This window comes from Macaca fascicularis, chromosome 5, assembly GCF_037993035.2.
Source record: "Macaca fascicularis isolate 582-1 chromosome 5, T2T-MFA8v1.1".
Classification (NCBI taxonomy): domain Eukaryota; kingdom Metazoa; phylum Chordata; class Mammalia; order Primates; family Cercopithecidae; genus Macaca; species Macaca fascicularis.
In genome coordinates, this window is record NC_088379.1 from 158375417 (window position 1) to 158391431 (window position 16015).

At 45.1% G+C, this 16015-nt stretch overlaps 1 protein-coding gene across 8 annotated transcripts in view; it reads left to right on the plus strand.

Moving 5' to 3' along the window:
- Window positions 1–7606: 7606 nt before the first annotated feature.
- The window catches only part of TMEM131L (transmembrane 131 like), a 178062-nt gene continuing 169653 nt past the window's right edge, over window positions 7607–16015 (plus strand). For 6 of the 8 annotated variants that reach the window (XR_012435177.1, XR_012435178.1, XM_074040649.1 and 3 more), the window contains exons 1-3: window positions 7607–7774; window positions 8456–8526; window positions 15761–15804. Coding sequence is in view for 4 of the 8 variants with exons in the window: in XM_005556103.4 (XP_005556160.3) it covers window positions 7651–7774; window positions 8456–8526; window positions 15761–15804 (239 nt within the window). In the remaining 4 variants the exon portion in view is untranslated. Of the gene's footprint in view, window positions 7775–8072; window positions 8362–8455; window positions 8527–15760; window positions 15805–16015 lie in introns of those variants that run through there. The other 2 variants (XM_005556101.5, XM_005556102.5) reach the window with 1 other exon arrangement.

Below are 16015 nucleotides of genomic sequence, written 5' to 3' on the forward strand. Positions count from 1 at the left end.
CTGGGTAATTTATAAAGAAAAGAGGTGTAATTGGCTTATGGTTCTGCAGGCTGTACAGAAAGCATGACACTGGAATCTACTTCCGGTGAGGGATTCAGGAAGCTTCCAATCATGGCAGAAGGCAAAGGGGAAGCAGGCATGTCACATGGGGAGAGCAGGAGCAAGAGAGAGAGGGACGAAGTACTAGGCTCTTTTAAACAACCGTGTGAACTAACAGAGATGGGGAGGGCACCAAGCTATTCATGAGGAATCTATCCCCATGACCCAAACCCCTCTTACCATCTTCATCCCACCTCTAACAATGGGGATCACATTTCGATATGAGATTTGAAGGGGACAAATCTCCAAACCATATCAGGGATAGTATTTAAAGACATAGGGCTAGCAAAGTGAATCCAGAGAAAGAATAAAGACTGTCAAGGGCCAAGACCTGAGGTACTCTTACTCTTAGAGATTGGCCAGAGGAGGAAAAGGCAACAAAGCAGACTGAGGAGGTAGGAGGAAATGATCACAGATGGTATCCAGAGCTATAGGTGGCACATACCAGGAGTGCCATTGGCATACACTTAAGGTGACGATCCTAGTAACAGCAGATTGTCCTTGGAAGCATAAACTAATAAAATAATAAGCAAGGCCGGGCGCAGTGGCTCACAGCTGTAATCCCAGCACTTTGGGAGGCCACAGGTGGATCGCCTGAGGTCAGGAGTTCGAGACCACCCTGGCCAACGTGGTGAAACCCCGTCTCTACTAAAAATGCAAAAATTAGCCAGGCTTGGTGGTGGGTGCCTGGAATCCCAGCTACTTGGGAGACTAAGGTAGGAAAATCGCTTGAACCCGGGAGATGGAGGTTGCAGTGAGCCGAGATGGCACCATTGCACTCCAGCCTGGGTGACACAGTGAGACTCCGTCTCAAAAAAAAAAAAAAAAAAAGTAATAAGCACTGTTTCTCTGCAGATATCTAATCGGTACTTTTAGTACTTTGATTTATTTTGCTAATTTAATTGACATAAAATGTTTGTTTTTACTTGCACTTGTAAAATAAACTAAGTACTAGTTTGCTGTTTGTCTCATATGCACTTTCTGTTAACATCTTTGCGACTGGCTTTTGTGAATGATCATTGTTTGCATTCATTTTTGTTTTGATTGACCTTTTTTTTCTGTCACTTGGGAATGTTTCTGGCTGCAAGTAACAGAAAACTTGACTATAGTAAGAAAGGGTTACTTTTGCTTATAAAACAAGATGACTAAAAGCAGTCTACAATTCCATAATTCCACCAAGGATCCAGATGTTTCCTGCCTTTCCAATCCACTATCCTCAGCATGTAACTTTCTTCATCAGCCTTGCCTGATGGCTGACAAACCTCTGGGCATCACATCTGTGTTCCAGCAGGAAGAAGGACACAGAGCAAAAGGCTTGTGTTAGTCTATTCCTTTTCATCAAGAAAACAACAGCTTTCCTTGGATCCAACCCAGCAGAAGTCTACTTATATTTCATTGACCAGAACTAGGCCACGTAGCCATGCCAAGGTGCAAGGGAGGCTGGGAAGGTGACTGTTTTCTTTTCATTCATCTATCATTCATTCAATCATATTTAAATATTTGGCAGGACCACACCCAAGGCATTGTATATAAACCACATTCTAGCTTTCTTAAAAAAATTTTTCTGAGGGCTCCGTTCTGTTCCATTGGTCTGTATCTCTGTTTTGGTACCAGTACCATCTCAGAAATAATACCACACATCTACAACCATCTGATCTTTGACAAACCTGACAAAAACAAGAAATGGGGAAAGGATTCCCTATTTAATAAATGGTGCTGGGGAAACTGGCTAGCCATATGTAGAAAGTTGAAACTAGATCTCTTCCTTACACCTTATACAAAAATTAATTCAAGATGGATTAAAGACTTAAATGTTAGACCTAAAACCTTAAAAACCCTAGAAGAAAACCTAGGCAATACCATTCAGGCCATAGGCATGGGCAAGGACTTTGTGACTAAAACATCAAAAGCAACAGCAACAAAAGTCAAAATTGACAAATGGGGTCTAATTAAACTAAAGAGCTTCTGCACGGCAAAAGAAACTACCATTGGAGTGAACAGGCAACCAACAGAATGGGAGAAAATTTTTACAATCTACCCATCTGACAAAGGGCTAATATCCAGAATCTACAAAGAACTTAAACAAATTTATAAGAAAACATCAAACAACCCCATCAAAGTGGGTGAAGGATATGAACAGACACTTCTCAAAAGAAGACATTTATGCAGCCAACAGACACATGAAAAAATGCTCATCATCACTCGCCATCAGAGAAATGCAAATCAAAACCACAATGAGATACCATCTCACACCAGTTAGAATGGCGATCATTAAAAAGTCAGGAAACAACAGGTGCTGGAGAGGATGTGGAGAAATAGGAACACTTTTACACAGTTGGTGGGGCTGTAAACTAGTTCAACCACTGTGGAAAACAGTGTGGCGATTCCTCAAGGATCTAGAACTAGAAATACCATTTGACTCAGTCATCCCACTACTGGGTATATACCCAAAGGATTATAAATCATGCTGCTATAAAGACACGTGCACACATATGTTTATTGCGGCACTATTCACAATAGCAAAGACTTAGAACCAACCCAAACGTCCACCAATGACAGACTGGATTAAGAAAATGTGGCACATATACACCATGGAATACTATGCAGCCATAAAAAAGGATGAGTTCATGTCCTTTGTAGGGACATGGATGAAGTTGGAAACCATCATTCTGAGCAAACTATCACAGGACAGAAAACCAAACACCACATGTTCTCACTCATAGGTGGGAATTGAACAATGAGAACACTTGGACACAGGAAGGGGAACATCACACACCGAGGCCTGTTGTGGGGTGGGGGGAGGGGGGAGGGATAGCATTAGGAGATATACCTAATGTAAATGATGAGTTAATGGGTGCAGCACACCAACGTGGCACATATATACATATGTAACAAACCTGCATGTTGTGCACATGTACCCTAGAACTTAAAGTATAATAAAATAAAAATTAAAATAAATTTTTGTCTTTCATTTTCAAACTTTAAAGTTTTTTCAAACTTTCAAACTTTTTTTGAAAAGTTACAGTTCTAATTTAATCAATTTATTTTTGGCCGGGCGCGGTGGCTCAAGCCTGTAATCCTTGCACTTTGGGAGGCCGAGACGGGCGGATCACGAGGTCAGGAGATCGAGACCATCCTGGCTAACCCGGTGAAACCCCGTCTCTACTAAAAAAAATACAAAAAACTAGCCGGGCGAGGTGGCGGGCGCCTGTAGTCCCAGCTACTGGGGAGGCTGAGGCAGGAGAATGGCGTAAACTCGGGAGGCGGAGCTTTCAGTGAGCTGAGATCCGGCCACTGCACTCCAGCCTGGGCGACAGAGCGAGACTCCGTCTCAAAAAAAAAAAAAAAAAAAAAAAAATTTATTTTAAAATTACAGTAAAACTCTTTATTTTACAGTTTTATGAGTATTTTTAAAAATAGAGAATAATAAACTGTGAATACTGCTGCTACTCACCCAAAATTACATTACAGTCCCATAACAGAAAAGGTCAATTGTTCAACACAACAGAGTTTGAGAAAGGAGAGAATCCTTATCCTTATCTCATGCATTTAATTGAAGCTTTATAAGATGAGCTGGAATAAAGTTACAGTAAAAAGGGTCCTCTAGAGGTTGGGTGCAGTGGTTCACACCTGTAATCCCATCACTTTGGGAGGCCAAGGCAGGATTGCTTAAGCCTAGGAATTCAAGACCAGATCCTATCTCAAAAAGAAAAGAAAAATAAATAAGTAAATAAATAAATAAAAATCAGTAGAGATTTGGTCATTTATAGGTCTTTTTTAAAAACAAAACCATTTTATCTTATATGAATCTAACTTAATATTGATATACTCCACTAAAGACATCACCTTAATGCCTCCTCCACACTTCAGTCATGTGTATACAATTTTCCTATCTTTTGTTTTTTTCTTTTTTGGAGACAGGGTCTCACTCAGTCACCCAGGCTGGAGTACAGTGGTGCAATCTTGGCTCACTGCAGCCTGAACTCCTGGGCTTAAGCAATCCTCCCACCTCAGCCTCCTGAGTAGCTGGGACTACAGATGTGTGCTATCATGCTCGGCTAACTTTAAAAAAAAATTTGGGCCAGGCGTGGTGGCTCACGTCTGTAATCTCAGCACTTTGGGAGGCTGAGGCGGGTGGTTCACAAGGTCAGGAGCTCAAGACCAGCCTGACCAATACGGTGAAACCTCATCTCTACTAAAAATACAAAAAAAAAAAAAAAAAAGCCAGGCGAGATGGCGGACACCTGTAATTCCAGCTACTCAGGAGGCTGAGGCAGGAGAAATGCCTGAACCCGGGAAGCAGAGGTTGCAGTGAGCTGAGCTCGCGACACTGCACTCCAATCTGGGTGACAGAGTGAGACTCCATCTCAAACAAACAAACAAACAAACAAACAAATTTATAGAGACAAAGTCTCACTATGTTGCCCAGGCTGGTCTTGAACTCGTGGGCTCAAGCGATCCTCCTACCTTGGCCTCCCAAAATATTGGAATTACAGGCGTGAGCCACCTTGCCTGGCCTATAATTTTCATATTGATTCAATTTGTGTTTACATTAATTTTTTTTTTCAATTAATATTATTTCATATATACTTCTCCATTACTCTGCCACTAAAAGCATCTCTGGCTGGACAGGGTGGCTTGCACTTGTAATTCCAGCACTTTGGGAGGCCAAGGTGGGTATATTGTTTGAGCCCAGGAGTTCAAGACCAGCCTGGGCAACATGATGAAATCCTGTCTCTACAAAAATACAAAAATCAGCCAGGTGTGGTGGCCTGCACCTGTGGTCCCAGCTGCTTGGGAGGCTGAGGCGGGAGTATTGTTTGAGCCAAGGAAGCAGAAGTTGCTGTGAGCCAGGATTGGGCTACTGCCTTTCAGCCTGGGTGAAAGAGTGAGATCAGGGTAGTAATGAAGAAAAAGGCTAGGTATGGGAAATAGTATGGAGGAGGGCACCATAGGACTAATTCATAGATTTAAAGGGTGTAAAGGAAAGATGAATTAAATATGACTCCTTCGCTTTTTAAAGAAAATTATTATTAGTTTTTAGATCGAGGTATTTCCCATACCTAGCCTTTTTCATCATTACCCTTGTCTCAGAAAAATTTATAAATAAAAATTTTAAAAGGAGCTCTATAACTTGGATTTTAAAATTCTCTATGGGCTTTGGTTTCTTCTGTAAAATGAGGCAGTTGGGCTATTAAATGATTTCTAAAAAATTTCCAGCTCTAATATTCTGTGACAATATCTAGGACAGACAAGGGGAATAATGGAAATATAGCACAAATGACACAGGAGTCTTCTTTGAAGAACAAGGTTACTCCAAAACATGGATGCTGCTTAATGGGCCATAACTTTCCTGTTGTCCATGAGTCAGCATGAAAAATAACTCCAGAGGAGGCTAAGTAGGTCAGATTTATCTAAGAAGACAGCTGTGTAATCCCGTATCCCTCTCCAACCCCATGGCACTGCAGATACATGCTTCTGGCTCTATGAACAACAGTCAAATAGCATTACCCATTTTGTAAAGTCCACAAGACCACAACTTGAAAAATTAAGCTGGCCTTACAAAGTTTCAGAAAAAGCTACAGCAGTATTTACATATGATCCATCTCAATGTTACTCTATCTTTTAAGTCATTTCTATTGATGCTGTGATACTCGTTAGTGTGGGAAAGACTTTACTAGTAAAAGAGTAAAGTAATTTAAATGTTAGCAAAAAACTTTTGTATCACAACTTTAAATCTGTTTAATAAAACCAGTTAGGCTGTCAATGTTTGCTTGCTTTCCTTTACATGTATTATAGTCATACGAGGACTTAAAATTACATTCTGTAAATAAATAGGCCCATGAGAATACTTCCATTTAGAAATAAACTTTGAAGGTGCAGTTACTGCTTAAGTGGGCTGTGCAAATATTCCTGTCACTGGAGTTCCCTTTAACTCCGTGGGGGACCTTCAGAATCCAAGGGGCAAATATAAACTTGGAGAAGTGAAGAGAAAAAAAGGGCACATTGAGATGGCACTGGAGATCCTTGCTAAATAAAGGAAGATGTTGTCAAGGAATACAGAAAAAAGTATGGAACAGAGACTACTGGAGGTATTCAAGTTGGAAAATGCAAAGTGTCCCCCCCCCTCTTTTTTTTTCACATCAACAACTTATATTTATGCTAATCTACTTACATGTTAAGTCTGGCCAAGCAATTAGACTATTTAGCCTTGTTTGGAGTTAAATGCAGACAGTGTGAGACTGTGTTCACAGTACTGTATTATGTCTTTAGGAGAGAGGATCTAGACTTCATTTTGTCCTTCTCAGGATTGTGTCTGCTATGCAAGCACTGGCTTTCTATAGTCTGGCCTGTAAAGCACCAGAAGCAATTAAACAGAGGATCAATGTAAACAGGTGTGTCCCATCACTTCCCCTCTTCATACTATATTGTTCATATTCTCTGAATTTCATACAAGCTACAGTGAAAGCAGTAAGTTAACTTTAAAAAATCATAAGATTGCCCATACTTCTAGGTTATGCAAATTGATTTCTGAATAAGCCCTTGTTTATGACTTCGTTGGTAAAGGCAGGATGTTAACTTAAAGAGATGCCAGATTTTGGACTTGTTAGTTATAGACATCGAAACCTGGAACCAGGAAATACATTTTCACGTATTACTTCCATTATCCTACTAATGATAGAAACAGGCAACTGGCCACATCCTCGACCCCAACCTTATTTCAGGAGAGGCTGGCTGAATTTTGCAATATAATTTCAAAAGGGAGTATTTGCAGGGTCTTCGAAGCTATAAATCCCCTAGGAAGTCTTCCCCACCTGTCAGGACCTGGACAGTGTCCACAGAGGGTGCCGGGCGCACTACCGCCACGCGGCGCTGAGGTCAGCCTCTCGGGTTTTGGGAGAGCTCTTTTTATTCTAAATTACAGACTTTGCAGCCACCGGATATCCTCGCTGCATAACTGGCAGTGGCCATGTGGCTGCACTCGCGTTTCCTGACAACCACTGCATTATTTCCACTAATATCCTGCGTCCAAGGCCTCTCGCTTGGCGACTCCTCGTTCCCACCTCCACCGCCACCTCTTCCCTCGGGGGTAATCTCTCGACCGTGGTCCGAGCGCCTCAACAAAGCGGCAACCACCCAAAAGTTCATGAAAATGCACTTGGCAAAAGTGGGCCGCTAGTCCCCGCGGACAGTTCTAAGCGACACCGTCCGAGCCGAGGAAAGCGCCCGGGCCCCGCAGAGTGCGCGCTGCGGGGCGGGCCCGCGGCCATGTGCTCCGCGCCGGGGCGGGGCGCCCGCGGCCGCCGCGTTCGCATTGTCCACTTTCCCCCGCACCCCGCCGCGTTCCGTCCCTCCCTATCTGCGGCGCACACGCGCTCAGACCAAGCGGCGCGCCCGGGGCTGGAGCTGCAGCAGCTGCGGCGGCGGCGGGGGCGGCACGGGGCGGGGCGGGGCGGGGCGGCACGGGGGCGGGCCCGGGGCGAGGCAGCTGGGGCGCCAGCGAGCTAGTGGCGAGTGCGGCGAGCACCGGAGAGGAGCGCGAGCACCAGCATGGCGGGGCTCCGACGCCCGCAGCCCGGCTGCTACTGCCGCACCGCCGCGACCGTGAACCTCCTGCTGGGCGTCTTCCAGGTCCTGCTGCCCTGCTGTCGTCCGGGAGGGGCTCAGGGACAAGGTCAGCCTTGCGCCGCTGGGCTCGCTCTGCCTCTCCACCCCGCCCCCGCTCTTTCTTTTAGGGAACTGCTGAAATCTATAAGAGGGCGAAGGGAGGAAAGGGAAAGGGGCAGGAGAAGGAAGGAAAGCTGTTGCAATTCTCCGCTGATAACATTTTCTGACCACAGCGTCCCCTCCCGCGCCCCTCTGCCCCGTACAGCTGGAGAGCGGGGCAGTCGCGGGGCTTGGGGACCGCTAGCCGCTCTCGCCCTGGAGCCTTTGTGCGCGGGCCCCTGCGCCCGGGGCGCAGCCCCCGCTTTGTGTGGCGCGCGCGGGTGCCCCGCCGCGGCCCGGCTTCCTGCAGCTTTGTTTCCCCGAGCCTGGCCGCCCAGCGTCCATACTCCAGATGCTCGGGCTGCGGAGCCCGGAGTGTCCCGTGGGGTGTATTCAATCCCACTTCGTCCCCCTCCAGCATGAGCACCCCGAGCCTGCACGCTGTCGCCTTCGCGTCCGAGGGGCCACCGGCTCACACCCCGCCCATTGTGTTTTTATCCTTGGCTCGCCCCTCAGATGGCCTCTGTTCCTGGGAGGAAAAAGAGACGTGTTTTGGTGAGGCGGGTGGCACGGAGGGACGGTAGGGGAAACAGGAAGCGTTTCTTCAGCGTGCATTAAAAACATGCTGTATTTTTTGGTGTTCCTGCAGCGATTGAGCCCTTGCCGAACGTGGTGGAGCTGTGGCAGGCAGAAGAAGGGGAACTCCTGCTGCCCACTCAGGTGAGGACGACCAGGTGACAGGGCGGCTGTGGGTGTGCAAGGGAGGAGAGGCGGGGAGGCCGCTGGTCCTCCCCAACCCCTGTCCAAGAGGCACAGGCGCTCGGGCCACTTTGCAAGGCAAATAAACGTTAGGGGCCGAGCCTGAACACCTGGCAACGGTGGCCTTCCCAGCTCCTCCCACGCCATGTGACAGGGCGTGAGTCAGGCTGGCCCCAAGTTCAGAAGGTGGGAACCCAGGCCACCTCAGCAGGGACGCGGCCAGCGGTCTGCTCGGCCGTGGGTGTCCTGGGTGCACACTGTTCCCTAAGTGAGCTGGTGCTGTGTGGATGGCAAGTGGCTAAGAGGTTGAGGACAACAGGAGTATTGATTTCATAAATGTTAGAGTGGTATTTGCCATTAGCGTTAAGTAGTTTTGGGATGAAGATGTGACTTTAAAGGATTGTCATCTTGGATTTTCTCCAAGTGCCCTTAATTCCTGTTAAAATACACCCACTTAAGAACTTGAATTTCAAGTTTTTTTCTCTGTATGATGATATGATGATTGCATGTAGAAAAATAATTACATTTTATTGGGAATCTGTAGCATCATAGAGGGTTTATTGCTGCAACAGATACAGTACTGCAAAGCTTTTGTCTTTTAACTTTTACAAGAAATTCCCATTGACTGTGAAGTGTGCACATTGAAATATAATATTGTTGACTGCCTTTCACCAGTAACAGTAGTGATCCAAAATGCATTGTTTGGGTGGGAGTGGCTTGAATTATAAGGGAATATTCAGCTTGTGTGCAGTACTTTTTAAGATGTTCATTACTTCCCACGTTGGTGGCAGCACTTAATTCTGTGTTGCGTCTTGTGGCTGTTTAGGGAAACAGGATGTCTAGCTATAACTTTACTGGAGAGGCTGTCCAGTTTTACATTTCAGTTTTCTCGAGACCTCCTATGTGAAACATTCAGAGTGCTGGTTTTGAGATATTTGGAATATTCATTTTGATTAGGGCCAATGAATAACAGCTTCAAGGCTGAGAGGTGATTTTAGAGGAGAATTTTCCTGGATCCTCCTTGAAGACCAGCAGCCTGAATGAGACAGGTCTTTTGAGAAAAGGCTCCATCAGGATGAGGAGCAGATAGGTTCTCCTTCTCCTAAAAATTTATTCTCAAATGGATTTTTTCCCCCGATTTTAAATCATATACATATGTGTTTTGTTTGGAAGATACAGAAAGATAAAAATAACAGTAGAAATCCATCGTATTAAATGCGAGAACCACATTTAACTGGATGTATTTATTTAAAAACTAATTATGTTTGTGTATATCAGAGTTGTTCAACAGTGGCACTGGTAACATTTTGGGCTAGAGAGTTCTTTGTTGTGGGGGCTGTCCTGTGCACTGTGAGATGCTGAACAGTTAGCATCCCTTGCTTCTGCCCACTAGACGCCAGTGGCACTCACTGCTGCTTCCCCCTCTCCCCTACCCCCTCCTGATTTTGACAACTAAAAATGTTTCCAGACATTGCTAGATGTCCCTGGGGAGCAAAATTGCCCTGGTTGAGAAGCACTGGTGTATATCTATGTATATGTATTCGCGTTTTTGCTCAATTGTAGTTTTTACCTCTTACTTGCTAGTGTTGGAAGCCAACCCAGACTAAAAGGAAAGTAAATTATAGATGATTGAGTCTAGTATTATAGACTCTCATTTGTTAGAGCGTTAGTTGAATATTTAGTAGGTGTGCTCAGAGATGGAAATGTCAAGGCTTATGATATGATTATTTATAGGCTCAAAAGTTATTTTATACAATTCTTTCTTTCTTTTTTTTTTTTTTGAGACTGAGACTCCCTCTGTTGCCTAGGCTGGAGTGCAGTGGCGTGATCTCGGCTCACTGCAAGCTCTGCCTCCCTGGTTCATGCCATTCTCCTGCCTCAGCCTCCTGAGTAGCTGGGACTATGGGCGCCCACCACCACGCCTGGCTAATTTTTTTATTTTTAGTAGAGACGGGGTTTCACCGTGTTAGCCAGGATGGTCTTGATCTCCTGACCTCGTGATCTGCCTGCCTCGACCTCCCAAAGTGTTGGGATTACAGGCGTGAGCCACTATGCCTGGCCTATTTTATACAGTTCTTAATTTCTGGTTTGTTTATATGTATAATACAATTTGTTTTGATAATAGATGTCAGAATTCAGAAACTGGGATATTCACTATAGAGGGATTTATAGCTAAGCTGTTTTAATCAAAGCTATAATGAAAGTGAAACTGGTATTCAAAATAATTTTCTAAATACTTCATCCCTGTCTCTATGTAATCCTTTTAGAAGCTATCTTGCCCTGCTTATACCTGGGCCAAGGGTAAGGGAGATACACACACACACACACACACACACACGTGTGTGTGTATATATATGTATCTCATAAGCTGCAGAGAGTTTTGAAGAAAGTTATTTTAAATGAATTATTTTCAAAGTATTTTGAATTTTTTCAGCAAAAATTCCCTCATATGTGTCAAATGGAGTCTGTTGAAAAGAATATTTATAGGTGTTATTTAAATTTGAGGGTTTTCTGCTTAATTAACCAGTACATTGGGTTTCTTTCATGCAGGAAGACTGAAAGATGGCTTCAGAGGCTAAGATTTGTCAGTAGTAGATGCAATAGGAACTTTAGAGGATGTGGCATTAAATAAAATACTGGCCATCCGGTAGCTCACGCCTGTAATCCCAGCATTTTGGAAGGCTGAGAGGGGTGGATCACCTGAGGTCAGGAGTTTGAGACCAGCCTGACCAACATGGAGAAACCCCATCTCTACTAAAAATGCAAAATTAGCTGGGCATGGTGGTGCATGCCTGTAATCCCAGCTACTCAGGAGACTGAGGCAGGAGAATCCCTTGAACCTGGGAGGCGGAGATTACAGTGAGCCGTGAATCGCGCCATTGCACTCCAGCCTGGACAACAAGAGCGAAACTCCGTCTCAAAAAACAAACAAACAAACAAAGAAAACACACTAACATATTTGCCAACACTGTTTGTATAGTTATTTATTTTGGACATGTCTCCTGTTGATTAGGTCATTTGTTTTTTGTTTTTTTTTTTAAATGATGGGTCTCTAAGTGATCAAGAACTTACTAACTTATTAGTAAAACCAAATACGACAACTGAATTGTTGTAAACTGTCAACCTCTGGCTAGGTCTCCCGGGTTTGAATCTCAGCCCTATCCCTTTTTAGCTCCATAAATTCACCTGTTTATCCTGTTTTCTTATCTGCAAAGTCTGGGGAATGATGGTGCTGGTTTCAGAAGACTTTGAGAAGATTAAGTGCCTGGAACTTAGTGAGCGCCTACTGTAGGTTACCTGTTATTTTAGTGGTCCCTGAGCTGACTGGTAGATTTGGTCACTGGAGGGCGTGAACAGCTTTCTTGTTTTGAAAGGTCTGAATAGTATTGATAACTCAGCCCTATTGTGTGCTCTGTGATTGTAAAGTTTTATTAATCTTATCTTTTTGTAATATACTCTCATGTCATAAAATCATTTGGTGTAGGAACATACAAACTGTATATCCATGGTGATCATGAGAGGAAGGAGGAAAAATATATGTGATTTTATTCTTACATTTACAGAAATTTTCCTCTGCTCTCACTATACTTCAGCACACTGAATGAGAAGTGGTGAGGGTATGGAAACCAAACAGGTGTTTCATTAGCTTATTTTCAAGAAGTAATTGGGTGTATGCAGGATACGGCTTCGTGTACCTTTTTACTTTGCCTTCAAAGTCAGAAACTGCGATTCCTTGTGATCCACGCATAGGTGATGTCCACCTGACCTGCTGTGCCCTGCAGGGCCTTCTGTGTCAGTCCTCTGGGACGCCCACTCCAGCCCGACCCTTGGCCAAGCATGTCCAACACGTATCTGTTGAATTAATGAATGCAACAGCCCCGTTGTTCATTCAGGGCCTGTCCTTCTGGACTCCTGCCCTGCAGTGGCATTGTCATCGTTTCTCCCTCTTTGAGTTTCCTGTAGTGTCTTTGTTTTTTTTGTTTGTTTGTTTTCTTTTTTCTTTTGAGACCGAGTGTTGCTCTTGTCGCCCAGGCTGGAGGGCAATGGCGCGATCTCAGCTCACTGCAACCTCTGCCTCCTGGGTTCTAGTGATTCTCCTGTCTGAGCCTCCTGAGTAGCTGGGATTACAGGCATGCGCCACCACGCCCGGCTAATTTTTGTATTTTTAGTAGAGACTGGGTTTCACCATGTTGGTCAGGCTGATCTTGAACTCCTGACCTTGTGATCTGCCTGCCTCAGCCTCCCAGAGGGCTGGGATTACAGGTGTGAGTCACCGCGCCCGCCCCGTGTCTTTGTTTTTCTCCTTTATCTTGTGCGTGCCTTGTTGCCTTAACTGAGTTCTCCTTTGAGGGTCTGGCCTGCTAAGGGTTGGTGCCCTGCTGCGGCCACAGTGTCCTGCATACAGTAGACATTTAGTACTGCCCATGAAGTCATCCTGGTGGAGGAGAGGCAGTTGTCAGTGTCTTGCCTAGTTCCCCTATTTATGAGGTTGGCTAAGTCTGCTGGTAACAGGTGAAATGCCTTAAATGTTGATTTCCTAGTATTGTTTGACAATCACATTTTAAAAAATCAGCTCTAGCTGCAAGAAGAGCAGTCTAGAATCTGCTCTTTCAATCCATTGAGACTTCTTTGAGAAGAGAAGCCTCGCTCCTGGTGCCCCATGGTTAGCAGGTTTGGGAACCAGGGACAGGTGCTGAGTAGGAGCAGCTGTTACCTAATACAGAATCATGTTGGTGCTGGGCAGTGCTGGGCAGGCTTGGTGCTCCACTGCCCTTATTTGTTCATTTAGCAAAGATGGACCTTTAGGGCGGGCCCATTAGGTCCCCAGAGATACACTGATGAATAAGAAAGAATCTGCTTTTAAAATTGTCAAGTTGATTTTCCTGCATCTTAAGTCAGAGGGTGTAGATAACGGAAATTGGTAGAAAGTGAAACAGGAAATGATACACTGAGATTCTGAGTTTTTGTTATCACAGGTACTGTGTTCTGTAACAGCATCTTGCTCCAGTGACTCATTGACCAGTATTTGGTAATCTTTTTGTCATAGAGATTTATTTTTGGTTTAATCAACTTCTATCAACATGAAAAAATAACAACATGGGTTGGGCACTGCTGGCATCATTTAAATTCTTTATTAACTCATGAACACACTAAAGACTATGAAGTTTACAGATGAGGAAATTGAGGCACAGAGCAGCGAAATTACTTGGCTCAAGGTAATAAGAAAGTGACAGTGCTGGGATGTTAAACCAGTGAGTGTTTAACTACAGAGCCCAAGGTTTTAGCCATTACGTATGTTGTGTGAGTTTCAGTACCGTTTGACCAGAAAAACACTATTATGGTGGTAAAGTTTCTGTGTCTGAGGGAAAGCATGTCACATTCTATTTTGATTCAGAAAAAGTTGCTAAGTGAAGTTCCCATAATAGTCATATCCACATGCAGTTAAGAAACAGCTGGCTCATACTCAGCTCTGCAGATGTTTATTGAGCACGTACTGCAGGCCAAGCAGTGCGTGTCAGGGATGTTATTACAGTAGACAAAAAAGAAAAAACACCTGCCCTTGTGATGTTTGCAGTCTAAATGGAAGCATAGAGATAGACAGTAAACAAGACAGAGAATAAATTTTTTTTGTTTTGTTTTGTTTTGTTTTTATTTTTTTGAGACGGAGTCTCGCTCTGTCGCCCAGGCTGGAGTGCAGTGGCCAGATCTCAGCTCACTGCAAGCTCCGCCTCCCGGGTTCACGCCATTCTCCTGCCTCAGCCTCCCAAGTAGCTGGGACTACAGGCGCCCGCCACCTCGCCCGGCTAGTTTTTTGTACTTTTTAGTAGAGACGGGGTTTCACCGTATTAACCAGGATGGTCTCGATCTCCTGACCTCGTGATCCGCCCGTCTCGGCCTCCCAAAGTGCTGGGATTACAGGCTTGAGCCACCGCGCCCGGCCCGACAGAGAATAAATTTTAAGTAATTTAGTCAGTTCGAAGGTCATACATGTTATGTGGTGGCAATGTGGGGTGGTGATGTGAGTTGCAGTTTTAAGAGGTCAAAGTGTACCACTCTGAAAGGGCAGTATTTGAACCCATCTTTGAAAGTGGTGAGAGAGAACAGGCAGTGCAAAGGCCCTGAGGCACTTCCCAAGAGGCAGTGGGGGAATTACATGCTTTTGACCCTGCCCTTTGTGGTTGGCAAGATCAGACTGGTAATACCCTGGGACCACAGTCAAGTGCTGAAATATAGGAACTGAGAGAAGAGGCACCCTGCTTTGGAGAGGTCAGCTAAGGCTTAGGGACAAGGGAGGCCTTAGAGATCCGCAGCAGCAAGTGTGTGCCTGGGGCCTAGCCCAGAGCCTCGCCTGGTAGACAGTGAAGTTCATCGTTTTTGCTCAGACATTTTCAGTTGGAGCCCAGGGTGCCTGCTGCAGTGTGGTTGTAGGGGTAGGGCTGGGTGTGTCAGGGCCTGTGTGGGACAGTGCTGCATGCTGGTGAAGAGCTTGGTGTGCATCTGACCAGCTGGAGGGAGCCATCGTAGGTTCTTGAGCAGGGACTGACGCAATGACATGGAGTGCTGGGTCCTTACTGTGTGATAAGGGTGATAAAGAGTGAATGATAGGAGGAGACTGGTCTGTGCTGCACAGAGTGCGATGGTGCACAGGATGGTTGCAGGCAGCAGTCTGCAGGCAGAGGAGAAAGCTGCGTTTGTCTTTCTAATGCAGCCGGGCTACTGACGGTGTGGGCTGTTGTGTTGGAAGAAATGACAGGTAGGAACTGGGTTTCCTGTGAGTGGGTAGGTCTTTCTGGTAGGAGGTGAAGGGAGGAGAGCAGTGCAAGATGACTATAAGATTTGTCCAGGGGTGGCCGGGTACAGTGGCTCACGCCTGTAATCCCAGCACTTCAGGAGGCCGAGGCGAGTGGATCACAAGGTCAGGAGTTCGAGACCAGCCTGGCCAACATAGTGAAACCCTGTCTCTACTAAAAATACAAAAATTAGCCAGGTGTGGTGGCATGTGCCTATAGTCCCAGCTACTCCGGAGGCTGAGGCAGGAGAATTGCTTGAACCCGGGAGGCGGAGGTTGCAGTGAGCCAAGACTGCGCCATTGTATTCCAGCCTGGGCGACAGAGAGAGACTCTGTCTCAAAAAAAAAAAAAAAAAAGAAAAGAAAAGAAAGAAGCAACGGTTAACACATGTTCTTTTTCAACAGGGTGATTCTGAAGAGGGTCTGGAGGAGCCTTCTCAAGAACAAAGGTAAGGAAAAAATGGGGCTGGAAACCTGCATGCTGAGTGTCCCTGCCTACTTTGGGTGCTCTCTGAAGTCTCAGTATATGTCTGTGTTTATGTGTTTGGTGTTAACCTGTAATACACCTTTCTCTTTGGCATTTGTCTTGCCTATACCCTCTAATAAATTAATACGACTTTGTTTTAAAATAAGGTTGTTTAGAAAGCTGTTAGAAATGGC